We start from the raw sequence: 23,020 nt of genomic DNA on the forward strand, positions 1-23,020 counted from the left end.
TAGTTGTTAGGCTGTGCTTGAGACAAAGCCCTTCCCCTCTCCATGGCAATCCCCCTTACAGGCCTCTCTGCAAGTAAACAGTGATGGGCTCAAGGTACCACCCTCTCTCCAGTTTGTGCTTGCTCCAAGGCCCCTACTCCTCTCACATAGAGTAAGAGGGCTGAGGCACAAGTTTATTTGTGGTATGGGTGTTCGGGAACGGGATCATATATATTTATGGGTGCCATTGGGGGTCTACCTAAGGAGGCAGAGATGCATCTATATTACATGCTTTTCTGCCAATTTACTTCTTACCTGTTCCCATCTATTTTTAGGTTGAGCGCTCTGAAGTGTTGTAATATATCTGGGGTTTTTTAACCACGCCCTCCGCACACCCGTCACTATCACTCGTTCACGGACTTGCCTTTCAAAAATCATTTGTTATCATTGGTAAATTTTTTATGTTTGTCCCTCCTTGGGGCGGTTTGGTTACTACCTTGGCCATATACCCAGTTACATGGATAATTGCCTGTTTGCCAATATGTGTGACTGCGAGCAAACTTCTTTTTCCTTTTGTGTATCTCTTTTGCGTTCATGGCAGCCATGGCGCTTTGAATCAGCTTGCTTATGACAACTGTTTTACTTTTCATTTTCAATGTAAGTGGCAATCAAAGCCCAGTTAGGAATTTACAACGTTAACAGTTCTAACTCGAACAAACGTGAGACCCATGGCATTGGAAATGCTCGTTTATATGAGCAGCTCAATCTTATTGTAATTGTATTTGCATTTAAATAGTGCTTTCTCCCCCTGAGGAGGCGTTGAAGCGCTTTTTAGGGCAGCTGGCACTTGATTGCACCCAGACCATGTTCCTTCTCAATATGTTCGCGAGGCCCAGCGTGTCTTTTCACCTACATGGGAATACAAGAAATTACAACACCTCATATAACTCTCTGCCAGTGGAAAGTTGAGTAAAGTATAGAAGAAGGCCACAGATCGGCGTCATGAAACTACGTGGAGAGCGGACGCTTTAGAGAACAAACCATGATCGTAATCTGAATTGTCAGTGACCGGGCGGGAGATTGCCTGGTGCCTGCATGTTGTTGACATTGCATTTGCAGGTGTCAGCTCAAGTAGACTGAAACTACCTAAGGGGAGCTTACTGTACAAAGCCCTCAGCCCCTGGCACCATGTCAAGACAGTCGAATTAAGCCCTCAGCCCTTTCAAATCTCACATCCTGTCAATCACCTCACAAAGGGCGACAGTAAGCGACAGGGGAGCACAACTGCTTTGATGTCTGTGTAATCTCACTTGATATTTGCCTGTTGTATTTAATATCCTCGTCCTGGCACTTGTAATTGAACCGATAGCAATTGAACACCCCCCACCCCCTTTAATTCAGCATCTGTAGTAAGAGACAGATGCTTCTCAGTACTTGTGATTAAATAAAGGCAATTTTACAAGTGCTGGGACATGTTCATCTCAAAGGATAGGATTTATGGAAACTGGGGGGGTCTGACAAACGCTTTTTGTTCTGCTTAAGAAGCACGATGGTCTGCCGCTCTGGGCTCTTGGTTTTGATATATGTAAAGAGAAAGAGAAAATACACAATGGGTAACTGTAATATGGGCCTGCATTGATGTATTTTGGTGACATTTTTATTAAACTAGGAAGCCATATTAATTGATTTTAGTACTCCTTAGAAAGATAAAATTTATTTTTACCTTCGACTGCAGGTGCTTTGTTGAGGATACTGTGCTAATATTAAAAATGTAATGCTCATTATGATAAGTCACTTTTTAAATGTAGAGCACATTGTAAGGGAATTAAAAACGTATTCTAATGTGTTTATATTTTATAGTATGTTGACACTGTAGGGCAGGTTTAACAAAGCATATATAAAGACAGAACATAAAGTGCAATGCAGGACAATGCAGCTTCTTCCTGTGAGGGTTCAGCATTTAGAATGTTTATTTTTAGAGACTGGAAAGGATTAATTGGTAGCTGCTTGCATCAAGAATAGACCTGCAAGGGTGAGCTTGTCAGGTGTGCTTATTAATGCTGTAAGAGCAGCTCTGAAATAGTGAAAACATTTGCAACCTTATGTTGAGCCTCCATTTAACATTTTTATTTCTTTAGGGAAACTCAGGGCCAGATTTAATAATAGTTCAGGCAATGCAATGCAGAAAGACAACTTGCTGTGCTCTGCTGCATGAGGGTAGGAATATGCCACATTTACCAATAGATGGCACATTTCTTTTTCTGGACCACAATCTACTGCTTTATGCCAATACAGCCACCCTCACATCATGGTGCAAGGATGCATGTGTACCAGGCAGGATTGTTTTCGTGGAAGAAGGGACACCTTCCTGCACAAAAAAACAATCTTCTGAGGGTTTTTCCTCTTCCTAAGTGTGCTGTAGAATTAAAGAGGAAACAACAGGGAGAATTAAATATATTTATCCACGTTGCACCTCCCCTAGGAAGGTGTAGTATTTTGATGCATTTCCAGGTTCACCAGTGTTGTTAAATCTGAGACTGTGCCAAAATCCATGGGTGGATGCCTGGGGACCCATGGAATGCCTTCACAGGGGAGAGTAACGCAAAGAAGTGACTTGCGCTGCCTTAGGTTACTCCAGATTTTCCAAGCAATGCAGGGCATTTAAGGTGGCCTTGCTTTGCTTGTTAAATCTGATTTAGGGATTTGCGTTGGCCTTGCGACACCTTGCGCGACCCAAGGGCAAAGCAATCCCTGGATAAATCTAGCCCTTAATATCTTGTAAATGACTTCCACACTGTGAATTATGGGAATTAATTTGCAGTTAAAACCTCTTCTGTGAAATATGGGCTTTGAAACTACTAGGGAACATTCAATAAAAAGGTTTATCTGTGCATTAAATATGGAGGTGATAGCACCTCTGTTGTTAATGCTAAAAACTTTTGCATTATTAGAGGAACTTCCTTAAACTTATTGAGAAAAAGTTCATCCCACTTTGGGTTTTCCATGGCAAGTTTCATGGAGGTATATCAAGCAGGGGCCAAAAAAGGGGGTCCAAAATGCGACAATTCTAAATGTAACTTCCTTATGTTTCCTTGTTACAGTAAAAAATGGGTGAATGGAAATACACTAAACTTGTCATCTAAGTAGTACTTTACTCAAGGAAGAGAATATTTGTGATTTGGTATAAATCCATTCAGTATTTTTGAGAAATGTACTCTTGATAAAGTGCTCTAGTCTGGGCATTAAGAGGTTAACCCTTTGCAATGCTGCTGCTTGAAGGGTGAGGTTTGTTGTGCGAGTTATGGTTTGCATGTCTAATGGGCAGCCAAAAGTCCCCCCAGGCCCTTATCGAATGTTATTTTTTGGTTATGTTTTTTTTGCCCCGCAGGACTGTGATGAGCTACCAAAAATTTGTTTTTAATTTTGTGGCGGCAAGCAGGTCAGGGTATCCCTACCCTGCCCCCTTATGTATTTTTTTTATTTTGTATTTTAAGACTTGGGGATCGAGTCCTTGAGTTCGGTAATGGGAGCTGCAACATTTTCTCTTCGTGTTGCGGCCACCAATCAGATAGTTGGGCTCCACCAGTGTCCCTCAAGAGCAACCAATCAGAACGTCCATTTGACATTTTTTCCTGTTTTGGTGTTTTTAATGCACAAGATGTAGTGGTATAGAACCCATATAACCAGAGAAATTATTAAATAAATAACAAATATTGAAAACATTTCATGGCTGTCTGTGACATAAGTATTCCATCATCCTAATGACAGCCCTCAAACCGCTCTAGAGAGCCTTAGCAACATCAAGACTAAAAGTATTTTGTGGCATGGAGGACCAAATTATACTGCAAGGATTTCTAAATTATGCAGCAAAACTGCAAATTATGTGGTACATTCTTAGGCAGTATACTTTTCATCCATGTGAGCTACAAACAACATTTTTGGTGAAATCTGCAAATATTACAAATGGTGTGGCAGATGCAGTGAATTCATATTTATACAGTAAGCACTGCTGCCACACAATCACCTAAATTCTCTGACCCTTGCCATAGCTCAACTGACCAACAATTTATTCAAGAAAGGTGGAGAAAACTTATATTTCTACCAGAATATGTGCCCACTGAGAACAGTATTTTGAAAAAAAACTGCTTTTCCAAGGTAACTACCAAGCTAACTCCCCCATGATAAACATGTAATATAAAAATACGTTACAGGTATGTGTAATATGTTCCAAAATTGCCATCGCAGGGTTCTGGTGATGTTAACAAATCACAAGGCTGATGTCACCATAACCCATTGATGGCAATATTGGACCATATTACACCATTATTAATTATGTATGTATGTATGTATATATGTATATATGTATGTATGATAGATAGGTAGATAGGTAGATAGGTAGATAGGTAGATAGGTAGATAGATAGATAAATAGATAGATAGATAGATTTTGCTGAGGGTTCATTTTTGCAGCACGTATGGATTCTCGATTGAACTATTACAGCAGTCTTAAAGTTGATTTTAGTTAAGTTATGGAATCTCTCAAATTAGATGCTTCCACAGGCCTATACAGTGTCTTACATCTAGGAGCACACAGAGAGAAATTACTCCTCTAAGTGGACATATTATGAGCAATATCAGGCCTCAGTTAGTCATTGCCTACCTGTTTCCGTTTTCTCCTTCTGGCCTTTTGTTATTTAGACAGTTGCCTTCAATTTTAAATGTAGACCTGTAAAATAAAGCAACTTGAGAAGTACTATGTGTCTGTCTGTCTTTTTGCGCACATGCTATCTGTGTAACAGCATTCTGCAAACTGGTCCTCTGTGGTGGACAGTGCTGAACTGGGCATTATTATATTTCAGTATTTGATAACCTTCGTCTTTCCGACACTGTTTCCTCTAGCAGTGGCTTCCTGTGTTAATGTTGCGCTGGGCTAATGCAGTTTACCTTTCAAGACCGCTGTTTGCCTTGACGCTCGAGTTTGTTTTCTTTCTCTACTGCAAATTTACTGTAGTCTTTCTTCTATTCCAGCAAATACCTTACTTCTGTGTGTTGAGTTGCACAGTTATGTGATCAGCATCTGTCCAGAGAAAGTGACTGTGTAGAGAAGGGTGGATTCACACTGTACTTGGGAGGACGAAGAAAGACGGTGCATTATGGCTCCTTCCACATTCTATTACTTTAAATGTTTCCTGGACATTCTGACCTCCAACCACATGTTGCAGTACCTTAAAGTGATTATATGAGGACTGGGTAAGGGGAGGCAGAGGCAGGTCAAGGCCATTATGCCCTGGGATGTTTGATACAACCTGCCACTTTCTATCTCATGTAGGGAGGGGACAACAATGTAGGAAGGACTGGATCCGATCAGAGTCAACAAGAGATGTCAAAGAGAACTGTGAGTTGCAAACTCCACCATGTGTAGAGACAAATTACAAAGCAGACATTTCCTAGAAATCACCAAGACCCAACATTAGGTGTGGATACTATTATATAGGTGCTATGCGAACACTTTGGGTGTTTCATTTCAGATATGAGGAATACAAAATATGTATTCAGATGGAGTGCGGCTGGTATATATTTGAACTAGGTAACTATTGTAAAATGAGCTTGATCATGAACCTTGAATTACTATTTTTCAAACTATTTTGTGAAATAGTTTTTGAGACATTTTCTGATCATTGGGTTACTCAGGATGGTGGCTCTGCCAGGCAAACAGGTCTCTGCATAATTACACAGTACACACAATTATAACTTATTGGATTAAGATACTCCCACAGACATGTTAATGCTTGCCAGTAAATGCCTGGTTAGAGTTTAGAACAGCAACAGCCTTTGGTGGAATCCATGCAGGTCTAGAAGTGTGGACCAAAGATCAGTTGAAGAAGCCTGAACTTTGGCCTCCGTCCTCTAACTTCAGTGTGACCACCAATAAACCAAAAATAAAGACATTTTGCTCCTTCGGCATCTGATACACTGTACGCATTCACATCTTGGGCAACAGAAAAAGGAAATAAACAATCACATGTTGGTTTTAGTTAGGGTTTATTAGGAGGAGGATGCAAAGGAACAAGGTACTGCATCAGCAATTAGCGAACAAGTCTTCAGTGTGTTACACATTTTAATAAACGTTTGCAAAAGCCAAAGTATATATAATGCTAAGGTTCAAAATCAAAATTATGCTATTTGACAGCCACCAAAACGTCAGTACTATTAAACACATCACATCACTTTACACGGATATTGTTTAGCTATCATAAGGACAAGCAGAAACACAAAACAAACCTGCTTTCCCAACAAACTAACAGAATGTGCAGCAATATTTTGTGTTGCAGAAAACAACTACAGGACACAGTAATTGGTTGCCTCAAATAAGCAGAATTTAGTCAGCATTGTTAACATAGAAGTCAAATATTAAAAATATTCAACCGTGTCAGCCAAGGGTAAGCTAAGGTTAAGAAACTGGCTTGGCCCGAACTTTAATTTGAGAACTGGAGAAATCAGGCCTTTGAACTAAATCAAGGATTACTGGTAATGCACCATCCCAGTTGTTATTTACTTTCATGAGTAAATACAAGCGAGATTCCGGCACTTAGATGTATTTCTTTTTAAGTAAGCAAAACAATGTAAAAAAAAAAAAATACAAGTATTGTTAAAAAGAGAGGTGCCGGAATACACAAAACAATCTGAAATTTTTACTGTAAAAGCCGGCAACAATATTCTGTGTCCTTTATCATCGGTTTCTTTGTAATAAGCTCCCAAACAGTAAAATTACCAGAGAAATGGTATTCCGTATGCATTGCAATGACAGCTTTACACTCTCCCCTAACCCCAAGAAAAGGCATAGCATGAGGAGAGGAAAACGAAATACCTGGCAGTGCTTGCTTCTGCTTGCTGTATCAAGACACTTTGCATTTAAGTGAAACAGAGCATGCATTGTGCCACTTTGTAAATATGGCGCATGTAAAAAGCCACTTAGCGTAAAAAAAAAATATGCTATGGTGGCGCTAAGGTGGAGCTTGGGCCTCTTAAATCAGGCCCTGGGTGTTTGATTCCCAGGGATGTGCAACCTGGAGGCTCAGAGCATAAAACCAGGAGCTTGTTTTTCAGGAACCTCAAAGGTGTTATCCACTCTATACTATCCAGAAAAGTGGTACCCCTGCCCCTGTTTAACCCTGTGCAGCCCAAGTTAGGCACATGGGCATCAAACAAAGGTAGTCAGGGTCGCTGCTGCTACCATTCCATGTTCTTTAATACCCTTGGCAGTGCACTTGCATCATCTGGTGTTAGTGCCCAAGGAGGCACAATTCCTAGAGAACCATTGTGTTTTTTTATACTTTTTATGCCCAGAATTACACCGTATGGAGAAAGTAGCCCTATTTCTTTATAGCAGGAAGAGAATGCAAGGCAGGCTGTAAGAGCACTATTTACTGTCTGTAAACTCCATCCCCTATGTTTGCTTACCCTCTCACTGCCAAATAGAATGTTGTTGAGGGGATACCAGTGGGAAAAGAGGTCAACCCTGTAAAGTCAGCAGGGGTCAAAGGGCATATTGTATCACATTGGCTACCTCTAACTCAAAGGGAACATTTAAGGCCTGAGGTCAATATATGTGACCAGAGTAATCAGTGGTTTCTATTAATTCAAGCAATCATTTTTTCTTGTCTATGTGAGGAAAAGTTGAGATCACAAAGCTTTGTATTTGGTTGCACAGACCACAAAAGACAAACGATTGACACAATGTGCTTGAATACTTTTATGGAATTGGAAATAAGACTGCGAGTGGTACTTAACTGCCTTTTAACCACTAGTAGATCCACTAGCTGGGTTACAGCCTCTGCCTAGAATGTAATGTCTTCAGAACTCAAGGCATCTGCTTGATCAAAGCCGCAGAATCTCTTCTCTTGGCCAAGAGCTACGTCCTTAATGTGTATTGTTTTCCTTGACTACATCTCACAATGGAAGTTCGTATCACAAGCTGTTGGGATTTTAACACCCAGGTGACAAAGGATGCCGTTTAGTAGGGAAGAGGCATAGCTACTCTTCCCACAACAGAGATCTTGAGGTAGAAAACACGCTAATTGAGCGACGTCACTATCAGTTTAGGAAGGCAGTCAATAACAATGTAAAATGCATTTTCTGTGATAGAAAGATTACTCTGTTGAAAAGAGCACTGAACAATGGTAGTTGTATTTCACTGCAGTCAAAACCTATGAAGAGATTTGATCTGGTCTTAAGCTAGACCCATCTGAGGAGCTCTGACCTAGGCTGAAAACCACCAAGCCTCTGCTGCTGTTATTGTCCAACCTTATCTGAGTACACCACGTCGAACTGGGGACTGGTCCAAATTCCAGGTTAATAGATAGACTTGGTTAGTGCGCTACAGCTCTTAGGTGGTATGTGTGACAATGATTCAGGTGGATTCACCAACCTCCAGTAAATCTCTATCTTATAAGTGAAAGGATTGTAGGAAAAGGGGCTCTACCCTGCTGAACTACCACACAAATATAATTTTATTCTAACGCATGTATTGGCTGATGAAGGATCCAAGTTACATCCATGGCAAAAATGGTGCAGCATCCTTTTCAGAATGGATCACCATGCCACAAGTAGATTTGTTTTCAACCTGCAACTTGTTACACACAAAAGACATTAATTTTACAGAAATCAACCCGCACCAACATTTAAACGCTTAAAAGCGAGCTTTATGGTGCAGGTTTGAACTCTAAACAGAAAAGACATCTGAGACAGGTTTATTTGTCTCTTATTAACAAGACAATTTTAGATATCACAATGAGGAATGCTCATTCTAAAGGGCAAATTTTGATAAACGTGGTACAGCACTCGTATTTTGAGCTGACTACAAAAGAGAAAACAATAAAAGCAATTTCCCTCAATGTTGTACCGACTAGAGAAATGGATGAACACATTTTCAGTGTCAATACAGAGCAAGAAGCAACGTCCCCTTGCTGAATTCATGTAAACACAGTATCCCTTAATTTTAACAGACCCTCAGTGGAAACGCACATACCACCTGGCTCTGGAGGAATGAGACAAAACAGCCATTAATATATGTTCTCAAGAGAAAGTGGGCGTTCTAACTCGTGTCATGTACAAAGAAGGTGGGCAGAAGAAAAGAAAGTCTACTCTCGGAATGTATGCTGTTGTTCCATCTGAATGTCAACCCCCGTGTCCTACAAAGGGCAAGTGTTATCCACTGCATTCCACTGCAGGCCAGAGTGGGATGCTTAAACGAAGGCGTTATGCTTACAATGTCAGCAAGCACTTAAATGGGTTACCAGGGGACGTGGCCTAAGCCATTTAGAGTAGTGCTCAGCATGAGTGGCAGTGTGGAAGCAGTGGTTGACTCTGCAAGAGAATGCAGAACACTACTCTTTCCCACAGCACACTTTGAGAATATTTGACCTGTCAATATCTCTGTGGCACCTCAAGGGCCTGTGATTACTTTTTTTTAAAGATATATATCCACTGCAAACTGCCTAAAGTGTTAGAAGACAAAACATTATCATATATGATCGATCGATTGTCTCTGTGTGGAAATTGATCCAAATTAATTAAAAACAATTTGTTGTGGACCTGTGTGAATAACTCAGTTTGATGTTCAAGACTTGGTGCTAGTGAACTCGCATCTATAGGCAAGTTGTTGCGGACTTGTAATCACAGAATGTGTGTTTGTCCTGAGGAAGGCCTTCTGTCGATATTGCTTCTAAAGGCTGAAACATTGACAACTAGCTTCATATAATTTGGATTTAATAATTCTACTCTTTTGTGAGTATAAGGGCTAGCTGATGTAGAATTTTATTATTTATATATCAGCATTTGTTGTGGCAAATATTTAATCGTTTATGTATATCCAGATTGTTTGTTCTTAGTTTGTTTAGTAATGTGGCCTTTTTGCTCTTCTTGATCCTCTGATATATCGTAAAAGATTGCACATAATGAATATGAATTAAGTCTTCAGCCCTCCACATTCGTCTTACCCATTTCCCTGTCTTACAGGTGTAGGTCTTATCAATATATATTTTTGCCGTTTGTCTTTTGAGTTTGTTTCCTTTGGAAACATTTAACCATATGCGTTGATTGCACCAGCCTCCTTGGGTTACTAGCTTGCTCTTTTTATATTTAATATATAGAGTAATAGAATTGCAGCAATAGTGCCCTCTGCTCTAATGTAAGTGAGAAAAAGGGGGACCTCGTCATCTGTTTTGGTAAAAAGAAGTTCGCAATAACTAGAAAGCAGTGTGCCTCCCCATCCTTGGGCTTCAGTGACACAACAGCTGCTGCCCAACAGATAGATACACCCAGCGCAACAAAGTGTAATCCTTCCCACGGCCCAAACATAGAGACATCTCAACAGTTAATTAAATGTCAAGTGGTTACATTTTGTTGGATTCATTGTAATAGATGTTTCGACTAAGGTGACGCTTGATTCTCATGCACATTCTTCTTCAGGAACAGTGTGAGCATCGAAAGCTAGAGCTTTAAGTGTATCTCAACTGCCATATTTAAAGAACCTTTAAGTGGTTTACATTTCACAGAAAAAAGCTAAGACATACAATTCACTACTCACTTGCACAGATTTACACAATTAGTAAACAGTTGTACACCCACAAATATCACCTTCCCAGGAATAATAATCCCATTGAATAGTTGCTTGACACAAAACAGATAATACCTGGCCACTTGTTGTTTTCACAAACAAGCCCTAATACTTTTCACACTACCCTTTTTTTGTGGAGGATGCGGGCTTTCTTCTGAGTCAACTTCACTAATAACCAGGGTAGGTGGGCTTACCACCAGGGCGCAATACAAATCTGAAATTCTATAAATTATCATGATTGTTGTGTAGGCACATTGGGCATTTTTTGCACTATGACAGACAAACTCTCCCTATTTATGTTATTTTATGGGAGTAAATCGTGATGGCTTGATATACAACAGAAAATCATGCTTGCCTTCCATTTTTGGGGTTGAAGTCAAGTTTCAGGGTATTTAAAGGAAGGAAAGCAGCTTACCAAGCAGCCAGTGAAAAATAGTTGCATGTCATGAGTGGGAGTTGTGGCACTGGGGTTATCAAATGTGCAATGGAACCATAAAGCAGGATTTCCAAAGTTGACTTCCTTACTTGACAAAATTGTGTGATACTGCGCAAATCCCTTCATCTCCCAGGGGCCTCAGTTCTCTAATCTGGACATACACTAGAGGCAAGCTAATTCGGTGTTACAAATAACGAAATTATGATCATTCACGTGCTGTTGAGCAGAGCATCAAGTCAGGCGCTGCTTCTGTCTGAAGCAAAAAGGCATTAGCGGTGAACAGCTGTTTAAGCCTCAAGCATGAGCGGCATCTCTCGAGTACTGGAAACCCAGTGACAGCCATTTTGTCTTGCCTCTCAGAGATTGTTGTCAGCCCTTCAGCACAGATACATTTGTAAGCAGTATCAGTTCTAGAATTAGGGAAAAAGAAACATCTGGTGTTCTTTATCTTGTACTACGTATTACCTTCCGCGAACATTTGATACACCCCTTCTAACTACATCTTGTCTTGAGAGATGGCCACCTGCTGGAAAACACACCGAAGAGGTGCTGAGACAGTGTGGTTCTCCTAAATGGCATGACCCGTTGGTAATCATAGGCTACCTCCTTCTGAGAAGGGTTCTACTGTCTCTTCAAAAAAAAGTTCAGCGCCTGCAGTTGCAGGAAAGAGTCCAACAGCTCCATGCTCTTTAAAGCACAACACTTTTCATCGCCCTAACATTGTCTATTTGAAGGAAGCCATATTGCGTGAGTATCAGTAATGAACACGGCATGCAGGCAACAGTGAGGTACTGCCAAATAAGTGCGTGTTTACACACGCCCCTCGTGCAATGGCTCCAATACGGCCTACAGCACTGAAAGGGTTAACGCAAACATTTCACTGCGGCCGCTACTTTCAAACGCGGACCCTGTCTCGTCTGCATTAAGATCCAAACCACCGTGAGTTAAAAACACTCGGGCGCCAAAGAGCAGACGTTTAAATGCAGATCAAAAAGTCATAATAAAACCATTCGATCAGAGCCGGGGAGAGCAGGCGGCGGCAGTTCTGCCTTGGTATTAAAGAGGCCGCAGTACCTTGCCCTTGTTAATGTGAAGCAAACCCTTAAAAAGCACAACTGTGGAAGAGAACGTTTTTACATCTTGCGAACTGTAAAGGATTACCCAACACATTTCAGTGAACATTTCGGACAATCACGCCTCATCAGATGCCCTCAAAGGGCGCTGCTCTCTAAAAAGCTGATCGCTGCACAATGTGCAGCGTTTGTGACGGGCCATCACATGAACATTCAGATGAACACACTGTACACAAGAAGATGGAATGTTCCTTGACACACTAGTAAGCCATATGACATCATTGGTCAATTTTCTAACTTCCCACAATGCTTCCTAAGATGCACCCACATTTACAATACCCCACTGCGCTAGCAATCTAACAGAGGCTACAAATGAAACTCTAATGTATCGATCACATGTCATGCCAAGCTTCTGGTGAGACCCTGCACGCTGGCGAGGTCAACATTTGCACTCTGATGGTTCCCTGCTTCCCCCCATCTCTTCCTTGGTTTCCCTCCGCAGTTAGTCTTTTCTTTTCAGTTAGTAGTTGTTGGTTTGTTCTCTAGTCCTCAGAGCTCACCTTTCCTGATCCCTTCCTCACACCATGCTTTTCACCTCCAAAGAATCTGCCAAGCGAGTCGAGTAGACCAGAGTCTCTGTGCCGTCCATGGGCGCCGTGGCCATAGCGGGAGTGGTCTGAGGTGCTTGCGGTTGCCATTTTTGATCCTAGGCTGCGGGTGGAGTGCTTCTGGGATGCCATGGGATCGGATTCCTCTGAACTGGCTGAACTGTCCTCTTGGATGGTTTGAAGCTCATCTGACTCTGAGGGCCGCTCTTTGAAGGTGTTGTCCTCCCTGCCCGGGGCATCCCGGGAAAAGAGGCGGACCAAGTGGGGGCGGACGGCCGAGTCAGCTGGGCTGGCCCCAGTCCCGGCATTCTCCTGCTCGGCTGTGCCCTTGGAGTCTGTCACCACTGTGCTCTTCGAGGAGGTCCCATTGTTCTGGTTCACATCTGCCTCTCCTGCAAACAACAAGACAGAGATATGAATGCCTGTCTGTGAGGAACACAGCGAACACACAATGCTGCTTTCTTTAAGGGACCTTGAACTGGTCATTTCACAAAATGCTCAATGCGTTCTCTCTACAAACGACTTTGACAATTCACATTAGTTACACTATTTTGAGGTACAGTCACCAGGGATGTAAAGGGGAAACTATTTTGGCTGATTAAACGTCAAGATTACTTAAATGACAATTTATAGACTTAACGATACTGATATTTTTTAAACTAAATTTGGAAGAGCTTCAACTACAATGCAAACTGCTCCCAGTGGCACTGCAGTATTCTTCCTGGTACAACCCTCACTCTTTGAACTTCGCCCCCTCAACTCTTTTCTCCTACGATGTTGCCACTACTATGCTGTGGCATCCTATGGTCACTGCTCTGTGGCAAAATAACACCATGTTAAGGGCTGTGGATACACAGCAGGAACGCATCCCTGCAACTAGCAGCTTCATATGTAAATGTAAATGTAAATTAGCACTTGTATAGCGCACTACTCACCCGTTAGGGTCTCAAGGCGCTGTACTCATACCACTATGGAACCCCTCCTGGCTTTTCCCTGTGAGGCACCCACTCCTGAGCACCCCCAGGGTGAAGCCAGGCATCCAAGCGCTGTTGGGGCCATTGTGGAGATTAAGCAAGCTATTGCCTAGAGTTGCAGAGTGGGACCCATGAATTAGATTAGGCACCAAGGCGAGAATTATCTGGTCAAGGGGAATTGAGCCCAAGACCTGCCGAAGCGGGACTTGAACCCTGGTCTTGAGCCAGATCTCTGCTTCAGGGTCTGCCGCTCTAACCATTGAGCCACACTTCTCCACTTCATCAACAAAGGGCTTTTCTGAAACCTGGTTCATTCGATTTGCATGCTACTTGAAATGTGAAATAGAACTCTTAGAAGACGCATACACCTCTGTTTCAATGTGCAGTGTTACACATCTGAATGTCTGTGTTCATTGTGTTCTGCATAAAAATATCTCAATAATTAATGCACAGGTAGAGAATAAATAATAAAAAAGTCCCTTGCAGATGTGGTACCAGCAGGCTTGTCTTTCGCTTCAATTTAGAGCTCAGTTTTAGAGCTTCATTCCCAGATCAGGTGCACAGTGCCTTTGTGCACAAGCTCAGGATACATGGTTGGGCCAGTGCTTAATTTGTAAACGAAAAGGATTTTTCCAGAAGCCCACAGCTTGTGCTACTCAGTGGTTAATTTGTAAATAAAAAGGTGCTGGTGCCCAAAGCTCTCCTCTGAAACATGCAGCTGCTGCATGTAAATGTTCCAGCACAAAATACTGAGGCAGTGTAATCCTAAAGCAATCTCAGGCCTCTATAATCCATTTACAGCCACTCCCTGCCCATTAACCTCACTCTTGCAGCTTTCTGCTTTTTCCCATTATAACACTTTTTTGTCTTACTTTGCGCCATATTTCCCATATGTGCATTTTGCTCGCAGTAATTGCCTGATGCAGAAAAATAAGTGCCAGACCTCAAAAATAAGTGCCAGTGCCCCCACTGCCAACCACTGGCTCAAATTGAGCTCAAGTGCTACTGTATGTCAGTATGCTGAGCAGCAGATATAGGGCTTGATTTAGGTATTGGTTACTCCATCACAACGGTGACGGATATCCTGACCACCAAAATCTATTCCAATAGGACATAATGGGATTTAGATTTCAGTTGACAGGATATCCGTCACCGTTGTGAATGAGTAACGAGTCACCAATATCTAAATCAGGCCCATAGTTTTCATTCCACCTCATGTCTCTTTTATCCACAACCAAACACTACCTTACCCTTTATCTCAGTTTTGCATATTCATGCGTTCTGTGTTTGCCATGGTTCTTCTGTCATACTGTTCCACCTTCTTTCACCCTTGTGTTTTTTTCACTCTTTTTACCCGGGGTCAAAGTTTGATGATCTTAAATAAGCGCTAGTCCCCAGAAATGAGTGCCGGTATACCCCAGCTTTCCTGGCAGGCACAAATTAGCACTGGGAGGGACTCTGCACACTCTCACAGAAAGGTTGTATATCAGAATATTGACTAGCAAAAATATGTTACAAGAACATTGTAGCCAAACTATTGACAACTATATTATCCTGGAGGTAAAAATATTATTCTTAATCCATACAGTGATGATATATATATATATATATATATATATATATATATATATATATATATATATATATATATATATATATATATATACACACATTTGAATCACATCATTTTCATTTGCTCCAAATCACTAGCATGTCCTCTTTAACCAGGTTGTATTCACTATCACTTTCAACCCTCCCCCCACCTCCCCTTGCCCATCACACAATCCTTTCAAGGCTGGGGCTCACACACCTCTTCTGTTATGGTAGGAAAGCACTTTCTTAGGTTTTAATAGGATCTGGGCAGAGAGAGTAGAAGATTTCTACCACTAACCCACAACTGAAAAAGAGTCCTGAAAAGAAAGAAAGCCTATGCAATACATTCCTAATGATCTACCTACACGTTCAAATACAACATGAATATTCGGTAGACAGCACATATACAAAATGCAGTACAAAATGCTAGAACAATGCATAGGGATAAATGTGGAAGTGTGTGCTGTGGCTATGTGACCAAAATGCTTACTGAGGCTAGATTTGTTATTTATTTCTTGAATTTGTATACACTGTATGTCAGAGAGCTTTACATAAAAATCAGGGCCACTGGAATGATTTAATTTTGTGGCTGCTGCGTTTTCCTCACAATTATGGATTTGCCACATAATCCATCATCTGCTGCATAATCTGCAGATTTTAACAAAAAAATGATTCTAGCTTCAACAGATCAAAAATTACTAAAACATAGGACATAAGATTGCTGCACAGTGGAAGACCCTGTGCAAATGTTGTCTGGTCCCCTTTCTGTTGCTTACTGTATACTTGTGTGTTATACTGGTACTAACAACAGGAGTGGCCCCTGCACGAGAGCAAGGAAGCATCGTCCTGTTAAATAAATGCCCCCAGAACTGAAAAATAAAATGGTAATAAAGCTTATTTATAAAAATTTATTTTTCAGCACCCTGCCCTGAACCAAGTGTCAGGACAGGGCGGGGCAATTGCTGCTGAGTGGCAGCAGGGGGCTCTGCACATCAATTTAAAGTGTGCATGTCCTTTTGGCCGTGCGTCTTGGGACGGTCTGCCGGACATGCGCACTTTACACTTCTCTAACCCAAATGTTTTATGACAGCTGGGTTGGAGAAAGTACAGGCTCCCAGCACTCTAAAGAGTCTAACAGAATGAGAGCAGCACCAGCATTGATTAGTGCAGTTGCCTGGGTCCTGCATTGGACCTTCCAGGAGAGATGACTAGAGGAGAGGAGGACGTTGTGATGTAAGTGCCATTTAAAAGAATTATCATTAGTGTACCTCCCCGCCCCCCCAACTGCAAATACAAGCCAGCCACCACTGACTAACAATATGAAACGTTTGCCTACACACTACTAATCTGTTTGAAAATAACAAAATAAGGAAATAATTACTATAAAAAAAATCCAGCGTAGTTTGCCTTTTTATGACTCATAATGTAGTCAATTAGTGAGACCAAAAAAAACCAGCAGGTATAATCCAATGCTACGAGTTGAATTTCTGGTGGTGTCTGGGGAGGGGTGGGGGTGTGAAGACTTTCTCGTCAAGTTAACTGATGCAACAGCAATGTGGCGCCAGGACATCTCTGCCTTAAATTCAACAATGAATCACTATTTTTTGGAAAAGTACGAAATTTGAATAGCTTGGTGAGTAATCAAACCTCTTGAGTAGGTGAAGTGCAAAAGGAGAACAGTACATACAATGACCAGCTGAGAGAAGCAGCGCATAGAAGACAAGGATCTGCAAGCAGAGAGTATCGGCAAGCATAATGACAGAGAAGTTGGCAGAAGAATAAGAATATAAGGGGACGTGATCTTGAAAACATTTAAAGGTAATGTAGGAGTAGCACAGATGGAGTTTAAAATAAATCCAGTACTTTCTCTATTTGGTGCAACTTCAAGACACCACTCATGGTAGCAATTGCTCTTTTGACAGCTCTACCAAAGGGAAAAGGGGCCGTGATCAGTATTCTTAAGCTCATGCTAGCTGCCAGCGTTATCCACATTTAGAAACCTATTTCCCTGCAGGGATCCAGCCTTCAGGCATTCATGTTGGGGAACATCCTCCCGGTGCATGCTGCAGGGCTGAAGAAATATCCTTCAGAAATAAGAGAAATAGCGCCCCCTGAGGAACGCCACAATCAGGGCCTCCAAGAAGCTGCTTCGCATAATTTATTTCCTGACCTTCTCTTTTTATATCCTTTTAGCGAATGCTTTCTACTTTGACAAGTGCTTTCGACTTCCTCAGGATGAAGGTCATGATTTTGCCAGTACACCAAGTGCAAAGACAAATCGAGTCCGTAGACGACAAGGGCACATGTGATTGCAGCTAATAACGCCCACATAGGCAGTGCCAAGGCCAAGAGACAAGTTGATGCCCAATGGACAGAGTCGTAGGTAGGCACAGTATAGAGAATATAAACCACTTAGTGATTTCACAGGAATTTTTAATCGAAGCCTACCAAACAGCGCAGCTGTCTGGTTTGCTAAAGATATCTGGGGGACATGCGGAAAGCGTCCCTGTGAATGCATTCCGCCCGCTGTTTACCATTGCCTTTGTGGTACGTAACTCACTTTGCTAACTTTCTATTTGGTGGCTTCATTTGTTTCAGGCTGTTCAGCGTGAGTCACCCCCGCCATGGAGCATCGCCTATTTAATGTATCCTTTTGAGGGCTACATTTCTGTATACAGGACTTTAAGTCTTGTTGGTATCTTTTCATTTGCTGAGCATTCATAGACAGATGCCAAATGTCAGGCTCTGTCTTCCGAGGGAGCTTGGTGTTTACATTTCTTTCTCTGACTTCAAAGTGAGAGGACTAATGCGACAATATTGCTGTGAAAGAAAGGCTTTTTTAATAGCGCAAAACAAAATGTAATTGAAATGTCTGTAAATCAACTGTGCAGACACTTCAGAATATATCAGAATTAAGGAAGCACAAATAAAGCGCTTTTTTGCAAATCTGAAGTGGGATGGGAAAAATATTTAAACAGATCAAAACAAATCATTACACTAGCCGACATCAGTTCCATGCAATATTGCTTGTGCACTTTATACATTTATCAGTCAAAAGTCATGTCTGTGCAAATGTAATTTTCATTTCAATTGAAAATGTGTTGTGTGTAATGGCAGTGCGCTACTACACCATGCATACTCCTCTTTATGCCAGTCCACCCTATTCCTCACCACTCCATACCACTGCACTCTACTCTGCACCACTCCCGCTATGCTACTCCACTTTATGACACTCCATTTGTGTCACTGCACTATACTCTACACCACTGCATTCTTCTTCACTGCACTCGACAATAGTACAGTCTAGGCCACTCCACTCTACTCTGCAAAACTCCACTCTACACCTCTATACCCTGTAGCACTGCACTCTGTGCTACTGAACCCTACGCCACTGCACTCAACACCAATACACTCAAAGCCAATACACTCAAAGCCAATATACTCTACTCTGTACCACTTCACGCTATGACACTGCAGTCTACACCACTCTAATCTGTCTTCACCACGGCACTCTACCTCTGTGCTCTCTACACCACTCTGCTGTACTCTACGCTAATACACTCTACCCTGCACCACTCAACTTTACCCTGCACCACTCCACTTCACTCTACTCTGAAACAATCTACTATATGCCACTGCCCTCTACGCCTCTGCACCATGCCATGCAACTCTACACCACTGCAATCTACACTGCACCACTCTACTGTGCACCACTCTATTCTACAAGTCCACACCACACCACTCTGCTCTGCAACACTGCACTCTACACCAGTGCACTCTACTCTGTACTGCTCCACCCTATGCCAATCCATTCCACACCACTCAAATCTGTTCTGCACCACTGCATCCTATGTCACTTTACTCTATGCCACTGCACTACTCCATTCTACCCTGCACCACTCCAATCTAGGCCACCTCACTCTACTCTGAAACAATCCATTCTGCACCACTTTACTCTACGACACTCTAATCCATTCTGCACCACTCCACTCTACACCACCCCACTGCAATCTATGTTGCACCAGGCCACTCTATGCCACTGTACTCTGCACCACTCCTTTCTCTGCCACTGCCCTCTATGCCACTGTACTCTAAACCACTGCACTCTATACCACTGCAGTCTACAATGCTCAACTAGAAACCAATGTACTCTACCCCAATCTACTCTGTACTACTGCACTCTACTCAATATACTCTACTCTGCAGCACTCAACTCCATGCCACTGCACTCTATGCCACTCTACTCTGCACCACTGTACTCAATGCCACTGCTGTCTATGCCAGTGCCCTCTACATCCACTGCACTCTACGCCACTCTACTGTGCACTGCGGCACTTTACAACACTCTACCCTGCAACACTGCACTCTTAGCCACTGAACTCTGCACCACTCTACTCCGCACTACTGCACTGCATGCCACTGCACTCTACGCCAATGCACCCTATGCCACTCTACTCTGCATCACTCTACACTACACCACTGCACTCTATGCCACTTTACTCTGCAGCACTCCACTCTATGCTACTGCACTCTATTCTTCACCATTCTACTCTATACCACTACACTCTATGCCACTCTACTTTGCACTACTCTACGCTACTGCACTCTATGCAAGTGCACTCCACACCACTGTACTGTACACCACTGCAGTCTACGACACACTACTCTGCAACACTGCACGCAATGCCACTCTACTGCACGCTACACAAATGCACTCTATGCCAATGCACCTCTACACCACTCTTCTGTACACCACTGCACTCTACAACACTCAACTCTGCAACACTGCAGTTTTCGCAACTCTACTCTGCACCACTGTACTCTATAGCACTCTACAACACTATAATCTACTCCACTTTTCTCTGCATTACTCCATTCTAAGCCACTGCACTCTACATCACTCCTCTCTGTAGCACTCCATTCTAAGCCACTGCGCTCCACACCACTGTAGTCTATGCCCCTACACTCTACACCACTCTACTCTATGTCACTGCACTATACAACACCGTATTCTATGCCACTCTACTCTGCACCACTCTGTGCCACTGCACTCTTTGTCCCTTTACTCTGCACAGCTGCACTATACAACACAGCACTTAGCGCCATGGTACTCTATGCCACTCTACTCTACACCAGTTCATTCTGCACACTATACTCTACACCACTGCATTCTCACACCATTGCATTCTACAATGCTGCAACACTCCACTCTATGACACACCACTCCACTCTACGCCACTCTACACCACTCTCCTCTAGGCCACAAGCCTTTAGCCATGCTGAACAGCAGCCATCCTAGTCTAGAACATGAATAAAACACATTGACAAAGCCAATTGCTCCTGCATAGGCAAGACCTTTGGCTTTGCCAGTGCATGTTTAGTTTGCTTGTGTGTGACATTATCATGTTTGCAGTGCACTAGGTGTTACAATTCCATGTCTGATGCGTGACACTTTGAGTGACTTTATATCATGAGCTGTTCAAAACAACTAGGGTCAATTTTTATTGTTGATAACGGAAACTAACCCATATAATGCTGTGTGCCCTCAAACTGGTATTATAAGAGTTCAAATCATGCCATCTGTCTCCCTAGACTCCAGATCAACCTTATAGTATGTTCTCTTTCATGAACAGCTCTTGAGCTTTCTTCTCCAGCCCAACTCCGGTACCATTTACTCTGTCCGGTTCAAGTAACCTGTCTGCCCTATTTTACAGCAATGTCTCCTTCATTGTCCCCAAGTATTCCTGCACTCAGCTGCCTCCAGGTTCTCACTCTTCTCCGTCCCTAAAGAGGAGCTCTTTGCCATCTCCTTCTGATACTATGCACGGTTTGCTGTTTGTCTCTCTGACGACTCAATAAAAAGTCTTTCACACCTTGCAGGTCCCCTTCTCCACTGTTAATCTCAGTTAATCTCCGCAGACTACACATATCCCTCATTCTCTTTAGTTGCTTTTCTGCAGCCTGTTCTTAAAGTACTCTCCCTACCTCTCAATTCATCTTCTCCACTATCCTGTCCGGGTTATCCAGTGTTTTCTCAGTTGCTTTCTGCATCAGCACCTGTAATACTATCATTTACATGCTTCTCATGCACCCTTCAGAACATCTGTATCCTCTGGAACTCATTGTTTCCCACCTGACAGCATTTTCTGCCATTCTTCTGAGATCCCTATGCATTTGTACCCGTTTCTCTTGTCCCTGAAAAGAAAAGGCTCGTGGTTTCCCTGGCCTCCACCAGACCAGACCCTTTTACCATAAACACCATGTGCTTTTACTACGAATTCCTTGTGCCTTTGAGGTTTTGATCACCTCTGAAACAATGACTGTTATGCACATGACTCACTGGACCAGGCCTTTTGCAGGTTTACATCTCGCTTTTTCAATCAACACACCGGAGTACGATGCAAAGGCTGCATTGTGACAGTATACTGTGAAAGCAGCCACTAGATTGAAATTGGAAGGGAATTGTGACTGTTGTTCTCTCAGGGTCGGAAAGGCCTTTTATTCCACTGGTCATTTCCCCGGTAGACTGGAGTCCTCGGAGTACATTGTTGAAAGGCCAGGGCGGCGCCTGTTGCCTCTGTCACTTTCCCCATCTCCCAGGGTTAATTGCAGCAGGCACAAGCAGTCTTCAACAGAGAGAGGGAAAAGGGGTGAGGGTGTAGTTAAGCAGCAAGCGACCAGAGGGAGAAGAGCAAGAGGAAAGAGAGCGTGAATAGATGGACAGAAAGATTGCTCAGGGAGGCGAAGGGAGCGGGCAGGCTTGAGCATTCTTCCCAGGGCTGCTTTAGGTTCCCCAGGAAGGCTCTGGATGTGGAGTCTCTCTGACATCTCGAGGCTTCTGCATTTGATGGCGTAGTGCATTTTACATGACCAATAGTCAATGTATTTAATCGTTGTAATGATCCACAACTATGTGTGTAATATTTGGTGAGAACTGGTTTTATAACTTCTGTTTTCAGAGTAAATCCATATCTGCAGCACTACACGTAAGAACTTGGGGCCAGATGTACTAATCTGCTGGTAGCAAAAAGGGGTCACAACACTTTTTTCTGACCAATATCTGATTTTGCGAACAGTCAAAAGTACTCTAAGCAGGGCCAATGAAATTATGTTGCAGGGGATCAATAGATTTAAATAAATTATGTGGCATGAAAGTGTAAAATTGAACAGAGAAATGGGGTATATTTTGTGGCAGTATTACTTCATTTTTTCATTGTTACAATGTTAACACTCTTGAAGTTGCACATAACCAGTTTCATTTCAACACCTACATTCAGCAATCAGAAAAAGAAAGGTCACCTGTCACTCTGTTGTAAAGTGCCTCCCACTGTGCAGCAACACATGTGAAAATGTTTTAGTAGCTTTTGATCAGTTTGAGCTAGTAACCACATTTTTTGTTAGAGTAAATAAATTATGCAGAAAGTGATGGGTGATGTAGGCAGAGTGGATAATCCATAATCATGCAGAAAATTCTGCGGACTCAGAATTGCATAATTCCAGTGGTCTTGACTATTAGCATGATTTACAAAATCAACATTTGCTAGGAGTCATAGAACAATATGCCTAATGAATATTAATTAAGCAGGTCACAATTTGTGAGCCCCGGGAAATGGCTACACACCACAGGGAAAGCGGTCTGCAAAGGACCCAGTCCACTATTAGCACTTCAAAAAAGATTTTCTTTTAAAACAAAAAGCAGCCCTTGTACCTAAAAGAGTATGATACTGCTTTAAACAAAAA

At 42.4% G+C, this 23,020-nt stretch overlaps 1 protein-coding gene across 2 annotated transcripts in view; it reads right to left on the reverse strand.

Annotated features, from left to right (window-relative positions):
• The window catches only part of MBP (myelin basic protein), an 831,359-nt gene that overhangs the window by 53,350 nt on the left and 754,989 nt on the right, over positions 1-23,020 (reverse strand). For both annotated transcript variants that reach the window (XM_069218837.1, XM_069218836.1), the window contains exon 4: positions 12,666-13,105. In XM_069218837.1, the coding sequence (XP_069074938.1) occupies positions 12,666-13,105 (440 nt within the window). The remainder of the gene's footprint in view (positions 1-12,665; positions 13,106-23,020) is intronic.

This window comes from Pleurodeles waltl, chromosome 2_1 (genome assembly GCF_031143425.1).
Source record: "Pleurodeles waltl isolate 20211129_DDA chromosome 2_1, aPleWal1.hap1.20221129, whole genome shotgun sequence".
Taxonomy (NCBI): Eukaryota; Metazoa; Chordata; class Amphibia; order Caudata; family Salamandridae; genus Pleurodeles; species Pleurodeles waltl.